The following is a 20,715-nucleotide window of genomic DNA, read 5'->3' as shown; positions in this document are numbered from 1 at the left end:
ACAAGAATATCAGAGTTCCTCAAAGTAGCAGAGGTAATTCTACTCAACATGTTCCTCACCCCTTTAAAGGGGAACTATCTTATAAATGGCCTTTTTGAGTGTTTAGCATTGTTTCCTAGCTATGTGAACTTATATTAATATGATCTATGTCTCAAAATTCTCATATTGGCGCATTCTTCCAATTCTCCTCTCACAATATTCACCCTCACTGAACTGAGTCGTTTGAAAATGTGCCTATATGTGATGTCATATAGTCACCGCTGCATGTTAATGTTCAGGCGAACACGACGCTCCGCAGTGGTTTAGGTGCCGCCCTGCAGCCCAGGCTCAAAACAGCTCGAGATCTTGAGGTAGAAAAATGCTGTTTTTGAGGACTTGATTAGAAATACAAAACAATGAATAAAAAAAATATATATATTACAGAGGTGTTCCATAGACTCACAGGAATTGTGTAAAAGTGCCCAAATAGTGAAAGAAATAGTAAAATAGTTCCCCTTTAAAGAAGCCATTTGGAATCCAAACGGTGGAACGTAACTCGTTTTTACCATTTAGTTTCCCACGTGCAATTATGCAAAAGATCCTCCTTAAATATGGTGCTTACCAGAGATGTGTTTATCCTCAAAAATGAAATCATCTCAAGATTCCCTGTGTACAGTAGGCTAGCGAGGAGCATTGTTTGCGTGTGCTGTGCACCAATGTAACTTGGTTTCCATTCTCGTTTAACAGCAGGTGGGAATTGATCGAGGAGACATTCCAGACCTCTCACAGGTAAGACACTCTTCAGCTCCTGTCCTGCAGGAGTAAGAGGGAGCACTTTGAGCATTCTTTCTTTCTTTCTTTCTTTCTTTCTTTCTTTCTTTCTTTCTTTCTTTCTTTCTTTCTTTCTTTCTTTCTTTCTTTCTTTCTTTCTTTCTTTCTTTCTTTCTTTCTTTCTTTCTTTCTTTATTTCTTTCTTTCTTTCTTTCTGTCTTCCCTCCTTCCTTCCTCCCTCTCTCCCATTATCTCTGCCCAGTTCTTACGTCTCATTTTGTCTCTCACCCTGTCTTAAGTATTCTAGCGGTAACTCTTCTTTTTAATCGGCTCTGTCCGTGAACACGATATACTCCACCTTGGACAGATGTCCTTTAAGACAAGCATGTCCTCTAGCTAGAGCATGTTGCCAACAGTTGTCTCTTATTATGATTTCTTCTTCTTCTTCTCCTACTAGTACTACTTCTTCTATACTTCTTCTTCTTCTTCTTCTTCTTCTTCTTCTTCTTCTTCTTCTTCTTCTTCTTCTTCTTCTTCTTCTTCTTCTTCTTCTTCTTCTTCTTCTTCTTCTTCTTCTTCTTCTTCTTCTTAATTTCTACAGTAAATAAAGGTGTTAGGTCCAACCTGTGTGTCTTACAGCAACTCTGATTCACACGGCAAACATCACAGAGATCAGATGCCACAGCCACAGCACAGGATCTGTACAAAGCGACATGTTGAATAGGAACTATGTAGCGTTGTCAAGGTACTGCAAGTGGTATTTTCTTGTTAAAATAAGTGTTAAGTAGCTCTACATTCCGTCAGCCATCACTGGTATAGAGTGTTTGGTCAGTAACATGGGTCTCCCAGTCACTCAGCTCTGCAGTAAACACAAAATACATTTCCTGGTATCCCTTCCCACTTATATCTAGAGAGAGAACCCTAGATATTTTTAGTTATTTCAAGAAATCTTGCCAAGCCAAATTTGCTTCCCACTCTGGTGGATTATTTTACTTCTTTCGCGGACACATTTGCTTAAAACTAGTTTTTATTTCTTATTTTTGTCAGTGGGAAGTTCTCTCTCCTGATTGGATAAAGTGGGAACTGGGAACGGGATACCAGGACATTTATTTTCTGTTTACTGCAGAGCAGGAGTGACCGGGAGACCCACGTTACTGACCAAACACTTCAGTGATGGCTGACGGAATGTAGAGTTATCATTTTAACATGTAGGCCACTTATTTGAACAAAGAAAATACCACAAATACAGCACCTTTAAAGTCCACATACTATTGTGTTAGGGTGTGAAAAGAAAACACAAAAACAACTCTGCAGAAGAACAGTAGACTGTAGAAGAGACAGCGTCCCCCAGGAAACTACACTCCGTCTCCACCTTTATATTCTGTATCTTCCCTTATCTTCCCACTTTAGTTCACAGTGTGTGTAAGTACTATCATCTCACTCTTCTTCTGTGTCTGTGACTTGCCTTAGTGTTGTCTTTTGCATGCCTCTGCTCTGACTCTGTCTCCTACCATCGTGGTGAAATCAGTTGAAGGAAAAAACTCTCTCCGTGGTAAATTAACGTTCACCTGTGTGTGTGTGTGTATGTGTGCGTGGTGCGCGTGTGTGTGTCACCCGAGGTCGTACATATCAGTGTAGCTCATCTTAACGTGGCTGCCCCTCCCCCAGTTGTGCTTTTAGTAGACATGGCCGGTTCAACAACACCCCCCCCCCCCCCCCCTCCCCCAGGTTGTTGACGGGACCGTGGTGTTGTCATTCCACAGAGATGTTATCGTCCCCCACCCATTCCAAAAAGTAGCTTTTTTCTCTCCTCTCGGCTGGAATGCAGTCATTTATATTATTATCAGTGATGGGCAACTCGTAGTACAAACAAGGTTGTCCGGGATTAGAGCTCGTATTACCGTATGAAAATACGGGAATTTTAACGGACAGATCGTGGATATATGAATTGGCTGGATACTAGTAGGCCACTACAGTGTGGTATATATATATATACAGTACGTACGTAGTGTAATATGGTGTGTAGTGTCTTTTAGAGAAAGCTTCGTTGCCCACCACTGCCCGTAGACATCGCCGTGTCCGCTAACCCTTTCAGGTGTACGTCGTGTGTCACGTCTTGGAATTCTAGAGCTCAATACCCTTTCAGCGGTGGTGGAAAGTAACTAAGTACTTTTACTCAAGTACTGTACTTAAATACCATTTTCAACCTACTTGTACTTTTTCACAAGTATTTTTCATTTTAGGGGACTTTATACTTTTACTCCGCTACAATTCAATTTCGGTTAGCCTACTAGTTACTTTGAAGAAAAACATTTTGCGTAGAAAACGTGGCTGAAATTTGTGTAGATTGTGTACTTTCACATTTGGCAGCATAACTGGACCACGTACCACTTTGATTGATTGATTGAATTGATTGAAAACTTTAATTAACAGATTGCAGAATGGGTACAGTACAGTACAGCTCAATACACACAATTGTTAACACATTAACTGCCACGCTTATATCCATCAATGTTTGATCACTGCCACCAGTCTAAGCCTATGGAGATGTTTACCTTCTTTGCAGGGCTATAACTTTTTAAATTGTATTGCTAAATTGACATTACTATGGCCCATTCAACATAGATTATTTATCGTTCAGGATGTAGGAACGTTTTACTTTTTCATTCATAGATTCATACGAAAATACCGTCTAGAATATAAATATGTTTTTATCGTTTTCTGCAGTAATTCCTAGAACGCTAGTTATAGGCATAAACGCATAAATAGATTATCAACTGCCGTTTGTTGGCGATACACGCTATATTAAAAATTTCAACTGTACATGATCCTAAACGTTATGACTGATCATGCGCGGATGAACGGGGGGGGGGGGGGTTGTTTATAATTCCGTGATCGTCAGTAAATGCTTTATGTAGTATGGGTGATATATTGATCAGAGCAGTTTGCATGAGTAATAATAAACACTCACGCTGAAAATGACGTCAGCGTCCTCTTACCGTTCGCCGATGAGACTGGAGGAAAAAGATCCCACTTATTTGACGGTGATCTCCTAGATCCTTTTCCGGTTTGTATAATCATAATAAACGCCCAAATCATATAGATTATTGCGTTATGGCAGCGATCGCTACACACGGACGTGTGTCTACAGTCCCGCAACAATATGTGAGTGGCGGACGCATTTGCCAGATGCACGGAGATCTCCAGAGATCCATTTCCGGTTGCAACTCGCCGATCATCCACCAGGCGGCAGTATTGAAGCGTTGCAGAGTTGTGCAGGCTCCCACTGTATCAGACCAGGCTCCGTGAGGGCATTCTGAATACCATGGCGAAAAAATTAAATATGATCTCAATAACGTCGTACGCCGTGGAATGGCAGAATTAGCATGAACTTGAATCACGTTGTACGACGTTTTTGGCGCAGGATGTGTTAAGGGGATGCAGACCAGAAAAAGACTTTCGTCTTGTTTATATCAGGGTCCCCCATTTTAACATAAGCTTTAATCAGAGCAGCATAACTGGACCACACACCACTTTAACATACATTTTAGAGGTCAATGGATCAAGGGTTGAATGCTCCCAAGCACTGGAACACACAAACGTCATGTAGAATGCATACTTTTACTTTAGATACTTAAGTACATTCAATAGAAAATACTTCTCTACTTTTACTTAAAGAACACACCAACATTTTGGGAAATTAGCTTACCGTCTTCTCCAGAGAGAAGAAGATATATACCAGTTTCCTCTCTGTGCGTTCAGTAGAAAGCTATCTGGCTGCACGTTAGCCTAGCTTAGCACAACGAATGGAAGCGGACATGACCGGTTAGGCTTCGGGAGCGGTGTTAGTTGGACAATGCCTAGGCTAACCGGCCATATCCGCTTCCATTCATTGTGCTAAGCTAAGGCTAACGTGCAGCCAGATAGCTTTCTACTGAACGCACAGAGAGAGAAAACTAAACTGGTATCTATCTTCTTGTCTCTCTCTGGAGAAGACGGTACGCTAATTTCCCAAAATGTTGGCGTGTTCTTTTAAGTAAGAATTCGAATGGAGGACTTTTACCAGAGTACTCATTTATCTGGGTATTTCTACTTTTACTTAAGTAAAGGAACTGTGTACTTCTTCCACCACTGCTCTTCATCAGTGGCCCCGCCCCGCCGGCCGTGGTTACTTTAGGAGTGTTCGGGTTTCCAAAATATCTTATCTCACAACAACGTGTGAGATGGTTAACACCTTAAAGGGTTAAAAGACTAACGTGTTCAGTGTTGACCGCCGTGCTCACCGTGTCCTCACTGTGTGTCCTCCTCTGTCGTCTCTCAGGCTCCCAGCAGCCTCCTGGAAGCCCTGGAGCAGCACCTGGCCTCCTTAGAGGGCAAGAAGGTGAAGGATTCCACCGCTGCCAGCAGGTGGGTTTTCTGTCAGACGCTTATGCTCTTCCATAAAGTCCTGTTTAGCAGCGAAAATGTGTAAGCAGGAGAATTTTAAAGGTATATCCAATAGGGGTGTAAAGGTACACGTATCCGTACCGAACCGTTTCAGTGTGTACCGTACCGTACCGTACCGAACGGCTGTGTACCGAACGAATACAACGGTATGTTAGCCACTAACGACCGCCCACCTGGGGCTGTTTTTTTCACAATCTAATATAATTACTATTATTCATTTTTTCTTTCTTTACAAGTCGATCATTTCAATGTAGAATATTTGTTGACAGCCCTACAAGTACAATTAGTTACTGCACACTACATAATCACCCCTGAGTGGAACATGGAAAGCCAAACGTATCCAATGTTTCTATAGCGCACAGTAGGAGGAAATGGTTCACCGTGCGTTCTTCCATACAAGGACACACGGACGCCACAAGCATCTTATCTTATTTTATTTTAACTTGTCCTATTTTAACTTATCTTATCTTATCTAATCTTAATTTATCGTCACTTATCTTATTTTAATGTAACTTATCTTATTTTAATGTAACTTATCTTAACTTATCTTATCGTGCCATCAACTGCCATGCTCTCCTCTATTTTCATTGTCATTTAAATTTTATAAAATATTTTGTCATGAAATGTCATAAGTAACACAGAAAGTCTGGTACCATTGTTATTTACCAACTCTGTGTGTGTGTGTGTGTGTGTGTGTGTGTGTGTGTGTGTGTGTGTGTGTGTGTGTGTGTGTGTGTGTGCGTGTGCGTGTGCGTGTGCGTGTGCGTGTGTGTGTTGTGTGTGTGTGTGTGTGTGTGTGTGTGTGTGTGTGTTCTCAGGGCCAGCACTCTCTCTAATGCAGTCTCGTCACTGGCAAGCACAGGGATGTCCTTTACTAAAGTGGACGAGCGGGAGAAACAGGCGGCTCTCGAGGAAGAACAAGCCCGTCTCAAAGCACTGAAGGTACTCTCGTGCAAGTTCAAGTTCTGTTTGATTTGTCACATGTGAGGTCCATGTGTACATTATAGTGAAAGGCTTGGTTCTGTACGGCCCTCCTGGGATTGTGCTTCATGCAGCGCAATCACCAGAACTCGTTTAACTTGTCACCAGAACTCATTTAAACACAACAAGCATCTTCTCGTCTTTCATATTATGGTCGTAGAGAAGACCCTGAAAGTCAGGGAAGTTAAAAATAGTATTTTCCATGTCAATTTAACGAAAAGATTATACAATTTTGGACACTTGTGTTGAATATTACACTTGATTGGTGGTAGATCTAGGAACAATTACTCAAATAACACTTTTCTTGATTATATGTCCCAGAGGATAGTTGTAGCCACAAGAAGACTTGTCAAAGAAGACAGTCAAATGATCAGAAATGCGTAGGAATCGTGGTTAGGTGGCGTAGCGGAGATTGCGTTCGTCACCAACCCCGGAGCTGTGAGCTGGATTCGCCTGTGAGCTGGATTCGCCTGTTCGAATCCAGCTCACAGCTCCGGGGTTGTCACCAGCTTGGCTGGTCGTTCACACTAATACAATTGGCTGTATTAGAGGGTGGGAAAGCCGTGGGTGGGTCCGGGTCGTTGTAAACAGCGACTCCTACAGTTCGGTCGGGGCGCCTGCTAAGCGCGGATGGGACCTGAGTGGGATAGTGTGATCCTTCCACACGCTACGCCCTCTCCGAGAATATCCGCGCTGCCAGGTGAAAAGAAGCGGTTGATTGGCTGGACGTGTGTCGGAGGAAGCACGTGATAGCCTCCACTCTCCCAGATTATCTGACTGTGGGGGGTAAGTGCGCAGCGACCAGAAAGGAGATTGGGAATTGGCATAATGACTAACATTGGGATGGGAGAAAATCTGAGGAAAATGGAGAGGGAAAAAGATCAATAAAAAAAAAAAAAGAGAGAAATGCGTAGGAATCTTTTGTATTTTGATATTTTTTAATAGCTGCACAATACATTTTGTTCTGTGGTATCTGTGTGGTGTCAGTGTTTGAATTGGACTGTTTCCACACAGGAACAAAGGCTGAAGGAGCTCTCAAAGAGGCCCTCCTTCGCCGCCACAGACACATCGCCAATCTCCACCACCGGGGGCACTATCAGCACAGCACCAGCCATCGACCTCTTCTCCACACCAAGCTGCTCCAATGGGTACAGTTTAGATCGCAGTAACATACTGAAGAGACATTTGAGAGCTCTGAATTGAGAAACTGTCTTAAAACACGTCTTTTTGATGAAAGATAATTGCAGGAAATGTATATTTGATGCATATTTAGGCGTCATTATCGGCCTCTATTTTTTTTTATTAAAGGACCATGCCAGTTTAAGTTTGACTTACCGGAGATTACCCCAGTCTTTAATTAATTTTGTGTTCGTAGGTGTACATGCTGTGTGTTTTAGCTAATCTCTGCTTACATTTCCAAATACCAAGGGGTGGAAAATACTTCATGAGACTTGAAAGTCATTAGGCACAGGTCATTCAGCCTTAGAGAACATCGTGGCCAGTAATGTGGCTCAGGAGGTAGAGGGGTCGTCTGGTAATTGGAAGGTTCCCGGTTCGATTCCTGTTTATTTGTTTATGTGGTGAAACCTTGGCATAGTGTTTATGTAGTGAAACCCTGGCATAGTGTTTATTTGTTTATGTGGATCCCTATTAGCTGTTGCTAAAGCAGCTACTCTTCCTGGGGTCCATACAGAAATACACCATAATGAGCCCAAAACAAAAATCCATACATACATTAGGTTACAAAGTAGATTAAAGGGATAGTTATTATTATGTTTTAACCCTATCCCTATTTCCTACTTTCCATTGACGTTGTCGATCAGTGGAGTCCTTTCTCCGCACACAGTCCATGTTCTTCTTCATACCGGACGCCCACAGCTCTGCGTCATTAGCCACAAACTAATGCAAAGTCAATGGCGACAAGCTCCTTCTGTCCAAGCTGACTGAAACAAACTGAAATCTATCCCGTGTTCACGGTGGAGTCGGCTTCACTTAGTCTCAGTCAGCTCTTACACACAGGAGCTTGTCGTCATTGACTTTGCATTCGTTTGTGGCTAATGACGCAGAGTTGTGGGCGTCCAGTGTGAAAAGACAGCATGGACTGTGCTTGACCGACAACATCATAAGTAGGAAATAGGGCTAGGGATTTGAACCCTCGGTCTCTGCTGTGGTAGGCGGGTGCTTAGACCTCTATAGTACTACCCAGCTGCACCAAACTATCCCTTTTAAACTTGATAAGATCAAATACATGTATAGTAAGGATAAAAAATGGAAAGGAAAAAAAAAATACTATGACATCAGTATAACATCGGTGTGTCATCAGTGTGACATCAGTGTGTCATCAGTGTGACATCAGTGTGTCATCGGTGTGACATCAGTGTGACATCGGTGTGTCATCAGTGTGACATCGATGTGTCATCGGTATGACATCAGTATAACACCGGTGTGTCATCAGTGTGACATCGATGTGTCATCGATGTGTCATCGGTGTGTCATCGGTATGACATCAGTATAACACTGGTGTGTCATCAGCGTGAGATCGGTGTGACATCGGTGTGACATCGGTGTGACATCAGTGTGACATCAGTGTGACAACAATGACATCGGTGTGACCATCGGCGTGACGTCAGCGTTCCTCCCCTCCAGAGCCCTGAAGATAGAGAGTGACCTGTTCGACCTCCAGCCAACCTTCCAGCAGTCTCAGTCGGCCTCCACGGGGCTTCCGGCGGCCACGGCCTGGGCAGGTAACGAGTCACGCGGGTCGCCGCAGAGGCGTCTTATCTTTCCATCAATGTCCGGGATCCGGTTCCTTCCATGACCCGTTCCGCATGCTCTCTCTCTCTCTCTCCCTCTCTATCTCTCTCTCTTTCCCTCTCTCAATGTTGCCTCAATGTTCTCTGACGTCCTCTTCTTCTTCTTCTTCTTCTCTGCCCCGCCCCTTCCTCCCTTCTGTCTCTCTCTCTCTGCTGTTTCTTTCCTCCGCCTGCTCGTAGATCCTTTCACCTCCGCCGAAGCCGGAGACGACGCCATGCCAAACCTTAACCCTTTCCTCTCAAAACTCGTTGTCGATGCCGCTCACTTGCCCGTCGCGTCCTCAGACGGCGTTAGCTTTTCCTCTAGGACGTCCGGTCATGAAATGTTTGGTGGTAACGACTCATTTTGTATCTCGGATGCCTTCGTGTGTGTCTCTCTCTCTCTCTCTCTCTCTCTCTCTCTCTCCCTCTCTCCCTCTCCCTCTCTGTCTCTCTCATATATATGTAGTCACTCTTCTCATAAGCATGTTCAGCTTGCATGTTCAATGCACCATGTAGTTTGAATGTTAATAGGTGGTCTGTGTAAATGTTTAGTGTCGACTGTCTTATCTTTTCTTTTGTCTGTCTCTATTATTATTATTATTATTATTATTATTATTATTATTATTATTATTATTATTATTATTATTATTATTATTATTTGTATTATTATTATTATTATTATTATTATTATTTGTATTATTATTATTATTATTATTATTATTATTATTATTATTATTATTATTATTATTATTATTATTATTATTATTATTATTATTTGTATTATTATTATTATAATATACAACGCTATTGCAGCAACTCCATACATAAGAACCAAAGTGTAATGACGAGGCCTTTCGTTGGTTGCTGAGTAAAAGACCCCTGTGTAGAAACCAAACATGGCCGCTCGCCTATTTCTAAGTCATACACGTCCATCTGCTTGACAGCCGGCTTGTCTTTACCTTCTCATCTGCTCCTTCCAGTGGTAACACATGTTTAGTGGGCCGTCTTGTGTCTTTGTTGTTGTAGAGGTAACACTCATAGAGCTGTGTAAGTTGAAGTCTTGTTGTTCTTTCACCAACACCTCTAATCTCTGATCCTCCAGATCGTTACAATCCCTTTATTGAGCCACACTCGTCCGTTTCCACCAATTACAAACGCACAGTGCGGCTAGAACACTCCGTCTCAGGTACTACGATGGCCTCACCATCCCAGCCTATGTTTCCCGAGCCCTGAGCAAACATAGACTCCTGATCCCCCTCCTAATACCGTTGCCTCCCTCCCCCCCCCCCCCCACCACCCTCCTCAATCCACCACAGTTAGAGATGTGGGTGTTAGATATATATATATTATATATATACTGTATATCCCAATCCCCTTTCATTAGGGTTTATTAATATATCCTATGCTAACAATATTTTAAACTTCCACAGCTAATAAAAAAAAAATCCCCATAATCCCTCAAATGAATTGAATTGTATTCTGTTACACAAGCTAACTCTATGCCAATGTTATGTGTGTCGACTGTCTTCTTCCTGTATCTGTTTCAATTGTTTCTGCCTTTCCCTGCCTGTTTCTCTGGTCTTGCCTTGAAATGCCTTTCCTTTTGCTCTCTCTTTCTCTCTCTCTCTCTCTCTTTCTCTCTTCCTGCTTCCTGTGGGGGGCGTGTCAGACTCCTTCTGTGGCCCCGCCTCCGTTGCCCAGCACCTCCCACACCAGGCTCCCTATCCCACTGAGCCCTCTGCCGTAGCAGGTCTATTCAGAGGTAGCGTACTGGAGGAGTACTGTAGAGGAGCGGCCCCCACCTGCCAGAGAGAGAGAGGGAGAGGGGGGGAGAGAGAGGAGGGAGGGAGAGAGAGAGAGGGGGGAGAGAGAGGGGGGGAGAGATGGAGGGAGGGAGAGAGAGAGTGAGAAGGGGGGAGAGAGGAGGGAGAGAGAGAGGGGGGGGAGGGAGAGAGGGGGGAGAGAGGAGGGAGAGAGAGAGAGAAAGAGGGGGGGGGAGGGAGAGAGGGGGGTAGAGGGAGAGGGAGAGCGAGGGAGAGAGAGAGGGGGGGAGAGAGAGAGTGAGGGAGAGAGAGGGAGAGGGGGGAGAGAGAGAGAGGGGGAGAGAGGAGGGTGGGAGAGAGAGAGGGGGGAGAGAGGGGGAGAGAGAGGGAGGGAGAGAGAGAGGGGGGAGAGTGAGGGAGAGAGAGGGGGGAGATAGAGGGGGAGGGAGAGAGAGACAGAGAGGGGGGGAGATAGAGGGAGGGAGAGAGAGGGGGGAGGGGGAGAGAGGGAGGGAGTGAGAGAGGGAGAGAGGTAGAGATAGAGGGAGAGAGAAAGAAAGAGAGAGAGAGGGGGAGAGAGAGGGGTCGCTGTGTGTTCAGAGTAGAGGATGCCAGTGGTGTCTTACCTGACACTCAACAAACAGAATTCCATTCCATTTCTCTTCCTTATTCAGTCTGAAATAATAAAAATAAAAAAATTAAAGGACCGACACACGATAGGTATAAGCAGACTCTGCTAACAGATGCTGATTTGCCCGGCGGTCAGAGGACCGACCAGGGAGAAAGCACCAATCAGGATGGCGTCACCTAACCCCCCCCGAATCACCTGAATCGTTCAAAAGTAGGCAGGGCTATTATTAGCAGCTAGCGATTCAGTGGCTGAATCCGGGCAACCCAGGTGATTGTCCTACAACTCCTACAAGCCGTAGTTTATTAGTTGAGAGCGTTACCGTAGGACGCGCCGTAGCGGGTGTATACGGCTTGTGCCTCTAGCATAACACTGCTGTCAGGACAAAACCTCATAACTCCATTTTTTGAATTTTTTTTTATTATATAAATCAACTCCGTAGATCATCCTCCATATGTGTGTGTGGGTTTTACAAAGTTTAAACAATGGGAAAGCATTAAACCGATCATCTGTCTAAACCTCCTAACTCTATTCACCCTCAAATCTGTGTTAGTTTTTTTCATCTGCTGAAAAGTTGGGTTTTTGGAGTTATGAGGTTTTGTCCCGACAGCAGCGAAAAGCAGTACATAATTTAAAAAGCAGAGTGTCAAAAGATTGCCCTACATTTCTCTCGAGTAAATGTTTCCTTCCTGTCGCCGTGCCGCCGCTGCACCCGTGGTGACTCCCTGCCGTCTCCCCTCTCTGCTCTCTGTCTGAAGGATACTCCACACCACAGGGCCCTCCGCCCCAGCAGTCGGCGGGAGGACTCCAGGTAGACTTTGAGTCTGTTTTCGGAGCCAAAGCCGCAGGCACCAACAGCCTACACTCTGACGGTGAGGACATCAAGCTGTCAAAATGTTTGATTGATTGATTGAAAACTTTATTAACAGATTGCAGAATGGGTACAGTACAGTACAGCTCGATACATACAATTGTTAAGGGGATGCAGACCAGAGAAAGACTTTCGTCTTGTTTACATCAGGGTCCCCCATTTTCAATTAATCGTAACATATATATGACATACAGATAGACAGTACTGCTACATCTATACATTTATGACATACCAGATTTGCAAATACAGTACTGTTTGTGATACAAAAAGAGTCCAGAAAAAAGAGTATACATTTGACGTAGAAACTGTCCATTGGAGGAGGTTGGGTAGGTGGGGGGGACTGTACATTGGAGGTGGTTGGGGGGGGGGGGGGGGGGGGGGGGGGGGGGGGGTTGGGTAGGAGGGGTGGGGGGGGGAACACTATACAACTGTACAAGCAAAACTGTACATTGGAATATTGACAAGACCATACTTGGTAATTTACTGTACATTGGAGGGGGTTGTGTTAGGACATTTACAGGGGCCAGTTTCGAATTGCAGTCTCCCGTAGGTGTTTTTTGAGGGTGTTTTTGAAAGTGGGTAGTGATTCACATGTGCGAGACATTTTATGACGCTAAGTACTCTTACTTCTACTACTAGTTTTCCCTTCAATGCCGGTAAGATTAAGGACAGTCTGACTCTGGTCTAGACGTTTTCAGCCGCCAAAAACCTACAATGCATTTCTCCTACTAATGAGTATGGTCCATCTAGCCAACACCAGATTATAGCTCATAGCCGGAAGTCATAGCACATCCATTGCTTTGGGGGCTGCAGTTATGGGGGTTAAGGGTACTGGACCGGGGATAAGAATACAGGATATGGGTTAAGGGTACTGGATATGGGTTAAGGGTACAGGATATGGGTTAAGGGTACAGCATACGGGTTAAGGGTACAGGATATGGGTTAAGGGTACAGCATAGGGGTTAAGGGTACAGGATAGGGGGTAAGGGTAGTAGATATGGGGTAAGGGTACAGGATAGGGGTAAGGGTACAGAATAGGGGTCAAGGGCACAGGATAGGGGTTAATGGTACAGGATAGGGGGTAAGGGTACTGGATAGGGGTAAGGGTACTGGATAGGGGTAAGGGTACTGGATAGGGGTAAGGGTACAGGATATGGGTAAGGGTACTGACACTTACAATGGATTAAACCCGATGGCAACTTACGTGCAGCATTTCGTCACTGCAACGTCAAAACAAATCGAGAGTATATGTAAAACATCTTTTTTTAATAAAAAGTCATGTCATTTAAAGCAAGGCTACATTATGTGTTAATTGTCTGTAATGAAACCCTTTGATCTTCTAGATATCATGAAGCCCACTATGGCAGGATCCAGCATGGGACTGTGCGCCAGTCAACTGCCAGATAGGCTGGTGTCAGATGACCTTGACTCATCCCTGGCCAACCTAGTGGGAAGTGAGTATCCATGGGAAGGAATCCCAACCTGAGCATGACATAAGAGCAAAATGGCCACCATGTGAATAGGGTCAATACTATTAAGCTCTGCGTAAGGATGCACACAGCATTTGTTAATAGAAGTTCATGTTCAAGTAAGCATACTGTGTACTATGAAGTCATGTTTTACGTAAAGCTGCATTACATATTGTTTTATACCAGACAAATGCTTGTGTTTGGACTAATATCTTCCCTGCAAATTTCCTTTTTAGACCTTGGTATTGGAAACGGCACATCAAAAAAGTAAGTGTATTTTGACACTTGCCACTTGCTGTATGAAAGGTGCTGTACACATATAAGTGGTATTATTATTATCATTGTTATTAAGTTTAGTTTAGTTTTTTTTAATTTTCTTTATTATCTTTTCCCCCCTTCTTTTTCCGTTTTTATCCCATCCCAATGTTAGTCGTTATGCCAATTCCCACTCCCCTTCCTGGTCGTTGCGCACTCTACCCCCTACCGTCGGTCTGGGAGGGCGGAGACTATCACATGCTTCCTCCGACACATGTGTAGCCAGCCCACCGCTTCTTTTCACCTGGCAGCGCGGACTCTCCCTGGGAGAGTGTAACGTGTGGAAGGTCACACTACCTCTCCCAGATCCTTCCCTTGCTGTGCAGGCGCCCCGACCGAACTGTAGGAGTCGCTGTTTACAACGACCAGGACCCACCCACGCCGGGTTTCCCACCCGCTAACACTGCCAATTGTGTTAGTGTGGACCGTCGGCCAAGCCGGAGGGCGGCACCACAGCCGGATTCGATCCCACTGGCTCTGTGGTGGTAGACAGAGACGCTTAGTCCGCTGCGCTACCCGGCCGCCCAGTTTAGTTTAGATTATTAGGATCCCCAAATAGCATTGCAGTAGCTATTCTTCCTGGCGCCCACAAAAAGACTTCCATTGTGACCGGGTGCAACGCAACACTGACATCACATCACAACATGACAACAGTACAAGTAAACATGACAACGTGAGCAGCAGCCATCACTGGCTCTTCATCACCTCTCCCACACAGCGCCTCTGTGGAGTGTTCACCAGGAGCGCGGTGACACACGCCGGTGCTAATATTAACCGTCTTAATCTACAGTGACATTCACTGGAGCCAGCCTGGAGAGAAGAGAATGACTGGCGGAACCAACTGGCAGCCCAAGGCGGCGCCCACCACCACCTGGAACCCCGTCTCCATGGTGATGATGATACACATAGGCCTCTTACAGGACCGCGTATATGCGCGGTCATGTTATGTGTCTGTGTGATGATAGTGTTACTCTCGTGTTGATATGTCGTTGTTCTATATTTAACCGCCACTTACTTGCTGTTAGAATACTGTGTGTGTGTGTGTGTGTGTGTGTGTGTGTGTGTGTGTGTGTGTGTGTGTGTGTGTGTGTGTGTGTGTGTGTGTGTGTGTGTGTGTGTGTGTGTTTGTTTTTGTTGTTGTTGTTTGAGAAATTGCTAATTCTTATTTGTTTCTCCTTATAGCCCACCTCAGTCATGGCCTTCCCTGCCACCACGCCCACGGGCATGATGGGATACGGCATGGTCAGTTCATGACAACTGTGTGTTACTGTACATGCAACGGTACCAGTCACCTGGTGACATTAGGTTAACCTCTTAAGCCCGATCGGCGATTTATTTCAGGTCATAAATAGATCATTAAGTAGATAGAACATTAAGTAATGTTGTGTTTCTTTTTCAAATGTAGCCAAGAGTAAAGTATCAAAACAGCAGTCAAGGTGTATATTTTCAGCACTACGTTTGTTTACCAATGATTTTAAGTAGGGATGTCCGATATTATCGGCCTACCGATATTATCGGCCGATATCGGCATTAAAATGTGATATCGGAAAATATCGGTATCGGTTTTCAATTTTTTTTTTTTTTTTTTTTTCTTTTTTTTACATTTCTATAACCTTTATTTACCCAGGCAAGCAAGTAAGAACAAATTCTGATTTTATTTATTGTCAAAAGTATGCATAATGTTGTGTTAATTCCACAACAAGAGATATGTAATGTTAATTACCTGAAATTATTCCATTTTTTGGGGGGGGAAACCCTGCATATATCGGTATCGGTTGATATCGGTTGATATCGGTATCGGAAATTAAGAGTTGGACAATATCGGTATATCGGTATTGGTAAAAAAGCCAATATCGAGCATCCCTAATTTTAAGTGTTATTAGCTAAATATGAGTTTATAAAATCTCGATTTAGGCGCGAGAAGAAGAAGCACTCGTGAAATCGTTGTAGTCCTAACAAAGAGGAGACCCAGGGCTTTCGATGGACGTCGAGATTTCATAAAACTACACCACCCGGCGCACACCAGCCGCCGACACGGAAGTCCAACAATTTTTCGTGTAATATTTCTGATGTGATTTTGTGATTATATCTCACGGGGTCGAACAAACCAGTTATTGCCATAAAATACAACGTATATAGTTTCTTTACCTTTCTGTGAACATCTAGAAAAGCCGCGTTGCAATCCAGTAAAAAATGCTGGAGCTATGGCCATTATACAAAAGTAACTGTACTTACAGTATATAGTCTTTGCTGCCCTGTAACAGGTGGTACTAAATCCAGATTTAACTCCATTGGAAAGAGGAGATTTGGCCCAATCCATAGATGTATGACTTGGCCATAATAAGATCATTTATAGGCCTGATATTCTATATTCTATATTCCTATTTCAAATTGCATGTGTCAGGATAGCAAAATTCAGTACTGTATCTAAAAAACTGTTCTGAATGAGCTCAGTGGCAATTTTCCACTTTAGGTCAATATGTTAGCATGGTGTTATTCACCATCAAAGATGGAGAAAAAAAAGAAAATAATAATAATTTATATTCTCCTTTGGTTCATTACAATTTACTCAAGCATAGTAACAGTCACTATTTCTGACCTGAGGTCCATAGATGTCCCTAGATACCAAGAACATGCAAATGGACCTTGTAGAAGTGGTGCAATCTTCTATTTTACTTGGGTATTAAGGCTGGGTTAAAAAAAAATTATTTCCCGATTCTGAATCGATCTTAATTTGAATTATCGATTATCGATTAATAAAATCCCAAGATTGATCTTAAAAAAAAAATATATATATATATATATATAATATTTTTTATTATTATTATTTATTTTCTCATCCCCCAATTCGTTATGCCAATTCCCTCCCTGGTCGTTGCGCACACTGTCAGTCTGGGGAGGGTGTAGACCAGGGGTTGGCTATTAAGTTTGGCCTCTGGATAGGCATTTTACATTGGTTCTCCCAGCCCACGTGACCATTTCTAGCATTTCCTTGGCTATAGTGACAGACATAGATAATGATTGTGGAAATATAACAAATCTACGAAACCACTTTGAACTGCAACTTCTGTATGAAAAGTGCTATATAAATAAAGTTATTATTATTATTATTATTATTATTATTATTATTATTATTATTACTGAGACATCACCCAGACGTGACATATGCAAAAGCCAATGTTCCAATAAAATGTACATTCATGTAACTGCTTGAGAGTAAAATATAAACATTGATATTTTTACCAATGCAACATGTTAGAGGGTTCCTTGAACCATTTAAATTGTATAGCATTGAATCTAATTTAATGGTAAATCGAATCGATTCGGGACCTTGTGAATCGGAATCTAATTTAATCAGAAACCGAATCGATTCAGGACCTTGTGAATTGGAATCGAATCGTTTTGGGAAATCAGTGGCGATACCCAGCCCTATTGGGTATGTACTTTTAAGCGAATTTTCTGAAAATATGGCTAGGGCTTAAGAGGTTAATGATCATATCGATGGCCAAAGAACAAAATCTCCTATCTGAACAATTCTGAAAAGTGTTGTTTTCGTGTTGTTTTCTTGCAGAATGCAATTTTTTAAGGATACCCTGTTTTTGGACTATATTACTATATTATGTTTTAATTTAATTTAATTTAATTTAATTACAAATCTGGAACAAAACACATCGTTATAGGTAGGGGAGGGGAGGGGGAGGAATGGGATTTGAGTAACTCATGGGGCATTGCATTGCATTGGGGGTGTAACTGAGATTGAAACATCCCTTCTAACACTGGACCACTAAAGTCTCTTCCCTGCTCTCCCCGCAGCCTCCGCAGATGGGCTCCATGGGCATGATGAACCCCCCCACCATGATGTACAGCCAGCCCGTGATGAGGCCCCCCAACCCCTTCGGCTCCGTGTCCAGCGCTCAGGTGTGTGGGGGGGGGGCGCGGCCTGCTTCTCCTAACCTCCGCGTCTCTTTAACTAGTGCATGATGTTGTCTGTGTGTGAGAGGTGTTAGTCGTGTTGTTGTGGTATATACCATAGTTAGCCCCGGTGCAAGCCGTGTTGTGGGTGGTATTACTGTACTTTCTTGGGGATGATTTGACGTTTTCTTTGACACTGGGCCCTTTTAGGGGCGGGGAAAAAAAGGGACAAAACTGTCAATCATTACCCACCTCATGACTTCCTGTTTGCCCTCTCTTTCCCTCCCGCCCCCTTTTTAACCCTTTCTCTCACCCACTCCTCTCTCCTTCATCCGTACTAATTTCTCCACCTCTCTTCTCTCTGTGCCGACTCTCTCTCTCTCTTTCTCTCTCTGACGTTCCCACTCGGTGGTCCTCCTCCTCCTCCTCCTCCTCCTCCTCCTCCTCCCTTTGTTTCTCCCTGTCCCTGAAATAGCCCTCTGCAGCCTCTAGTCCTTCCAGCCAGAGTCCTCTCCGAGCCCCCGGACAGGACCCATTTGCACAGCTCTCTCTGAAGGATTTCTTGTAGAGCGTCTCTTTAGGTACAGCATGCTCCTCCTCTCGCTTGCAGGAAACGCACAACTGCATGCGCCTCACGCTAACCCAGCTTCTTTGCTTCTTTTCTGTTTCCTTTCTGTCTCTGCCTCGATTGCTGCCACCGCTTCATCCTCATCGTTTGATATCGTATATATATCTCGGCCTTGCTGCTTGCTTTTCGAACATCCTCGTCTGCTTGACCATAGTCGCTAGATTTCTGTTGACTTTTATTTTTGTTTCTCTTTCTCATAAATGTCGTCGGATACTGCACTCATCGTGGACTGTTTACCTGCACCGTCTAATGCTCAGGCAGCCGGTGGTTGTGGCTGATTTTTTTTATTTTTTTTATTGACCTGTCTCAAGCCCCGCCTTCTTTTCTGGGCTCTCCAATCGCAACTGTTGCTTTCTCTTGTCCAAGGGAAGCAACAGTTGCGATTGGAGGATCAGGGAAAGAGAGCAGGGCTTGAGATCGGTTGATTGATTGTGGCTGCATTTTAGACTTTCAACATAAAGTCAAAGCTCATTATTATTATTATTATTATTATTATTATTATTATTATTATTATTATTATTATTATTATTATTATTATTATTATTACTATTATTATTATGATTATTATTGCTTCTACTTTGCCGTTTTTAGCTCACCTCACTTCTAATCAAACGCTGTCTGCCGTCTTTCTCCCACAGATGCAGTTCATGTAACACGAAGGAAGTGTCTCTCAGAAGATGTAGCACTTAAGCAGCAAAGCTTTGTCCTCGTTGCCGTCTAACTCTTCAGAGAAACATGCCCCCCACCCCCCAAACACAGACATGTCGAGAACACAGTGGTGCGATGATGACTGTCAGAAACCATGGTAACCATGTCCAAATGACGTTTTGGGAGAGAACTCACACCCATTATTCTGTAATTTGTCCCAAGATGTTGAGTGATGCTGCTGTCTAACCCGCCCCACCCCCCCCACCCCCCTTATAAGGATTCCTCATCCATTTTATAATCTGTAAAGATAGTTATGGGTGCTGAGAAACTTTGATATTATGTATTTGAAAATACTGTGGTTGGATGTAAAAGGCTTGATGTTCTACCGGGAGGGGGAGGGGGAAGAGAGGGGGGGAGGGCGGGGGACGGGAGAGAAGAGGAGTCTGTCCCTCTTCTCGATCCGATCAGTCATCCATTTCCTACAGTTATTTAACTGTCACTAAGTAGTGATGCTAATGACGTTTACACCTGTTTTAGTTTTCGTCTTTTTTACCGTGTTTACAGTAGACATTCCTTGTGTGTTGTTTGTATTTATTTATGATTATTTGTTTAAGATTGGGCGCGGGCGGGGGGGGGTTTATTGACACCCGTGGGAACGCTTCAGCAACATGGATCTCAGACTGTATCATTGAGAGGTAGAGTAAAAAAAAAAGAAAAAAAAAAGAATAGCTATTATATAAAAGTACACCTATAAGCGGAATGATAGAGCACTAAATATTCTCCAAGTTTTGTGTTAAGAACAATTTTTACTAGATGAGAGGTCTCACGGTTCTCCTTTGTACTTAAAGTGCAAGGGGCGCTACAGAACACGAGTCCGCAATCTACAGTTATAGTCGATGATTCTGTGCCTAGGGTTTTTTGCAATGGAACAATTTTCTGTCTAGTTAAAAAGGAAAAAGGAAAAAAAAAAACGAAGAAAAAAAAGCAACAACAACAAAAAAAAACACTTCATCCACACTTCTGAAGCGTCACATTGAGGGGGGATGGGGGGGGGGGGGGGGGGGTTCCATTTTGCTTTAAGCTTGGCATGCCATTGACTCACTGACTGTATTAATGGCTGCCTTTTACTCTGAATGTGAACGAGTTGTCTTCATGTTGCACACATCTTTCTTGCGCTCGCCTCGCCCCCCTCCCCCCCGAACCCCGGAGAGGGGGGGAGAGCGAGACTGTCGTCGGCCATTGCTTTTTGGGGAGAAGGATCACAGTTTTGATGTAAATTAATTGTATAAAGATCCAGGGGACCTGGATGGAGAGAGGAGCACTGTTGACCGGTGCTTTCTGTGTATATAAAAACTGGACTGTTCGTCATCAAGAAGGACGTGAAAGATGTATGAAATATGAAAGCAATTCAATCAAATTTTGACTCTACCTAAGTTTGATTCAGGATATTTTTCTGCGTTCGTCTTACGCAGATATTTTTCTTTATGTAATTAGAACGTGTAGCAGACA

General features: G+C 43.6%; 1 protein-coding gene across 7 annotated transcripts in view; it reads left to right on the top strand.

The window, feature by feature from the left end:
• The window catches only part of picalmb (phosphatidylinositol binding clathrin assembly protein b), a 50,853-nt gene extending 31,261 nt beyond the window's left edge, over positions 1-19,592 (top strand). For 4 of the 7 annotated variants that reach the window (XM_084317330.1, XM_084317329.1, XM_084317328.1 and 1 more), the window contains 15 exons: positions 1-33; positions 727-768; positions 5,072-5,157; positions 6,015-6,138; positions 7,192-7,325; positions 8,824-8,921; positions 9,171-9,323; positions 12,122-12,235; positions 13,578-13,688; positions 13,940-13,970; positions 14,809-14,908; positions 15,201-15,260; positions 17,832-17,936; positions 18,406-18,511; positions 19,197-19,592. The exon at positions 1-33 is cut by the window's left edge and continues 74 nt beyond it. In XM_084317330.1, coding sequence (XP_084173456.1) covers positions 1-33; positions 727-768; positions 5,072-5,157; positions 6,015-6,138; positions 7,192-7,325; positions 8,824-8,921; positions 9,171-9,323; positions 12,122-12,235; positions 13,578-13,688; positions 13,940-13,970; positions 14,809-14,908; positions 15,201-15,260; positions 17,832-17,936; positions 18,406-18,498 — 1,284 coding nt within the window. In that variant the 3' untranslated portion in view covers positions 18,499-18,511; positions 19,197-19,592. The remainder of the gene's footprint in view (positions 34-726; positions 769-5,071; positions 5,158-6,014; positions 6,139-7,191; positions 7,326-8,823; positions 8,922-9,170; positions 9,324-12,121; positions 12,236-13,577; positions 13,689-13,939; positions 13,971-14,808; positions 14,909-15,200; positions 15,261-17,831; positions 17,937-18,405; positions 18,512-19,196) is intronic. The other 3 variants (XM_084317333.1, XM_084317332.1, XM_084317331.1) reach the window with 2 other exon arrangements.
• Positions 19,593-20,715: the final 1,123 nt, after the last annotated feature.

The sequence above is a fragment of the Notolepis coatsorum genome (assembly GCF_963971535.1).
Source record: "Notolepis coatsorum genome assembly, chromosome: 1".
Taxonomy (NCBI): Eukaryota; Metazoa; Chordata; class Actinopteri; order Aulopiformes; family Paralepididae; genus Notolepis; species Notolepis coatsorum.
This window is presented reverse-complemented; position numbering and strand designations above follow the sequence as displayed.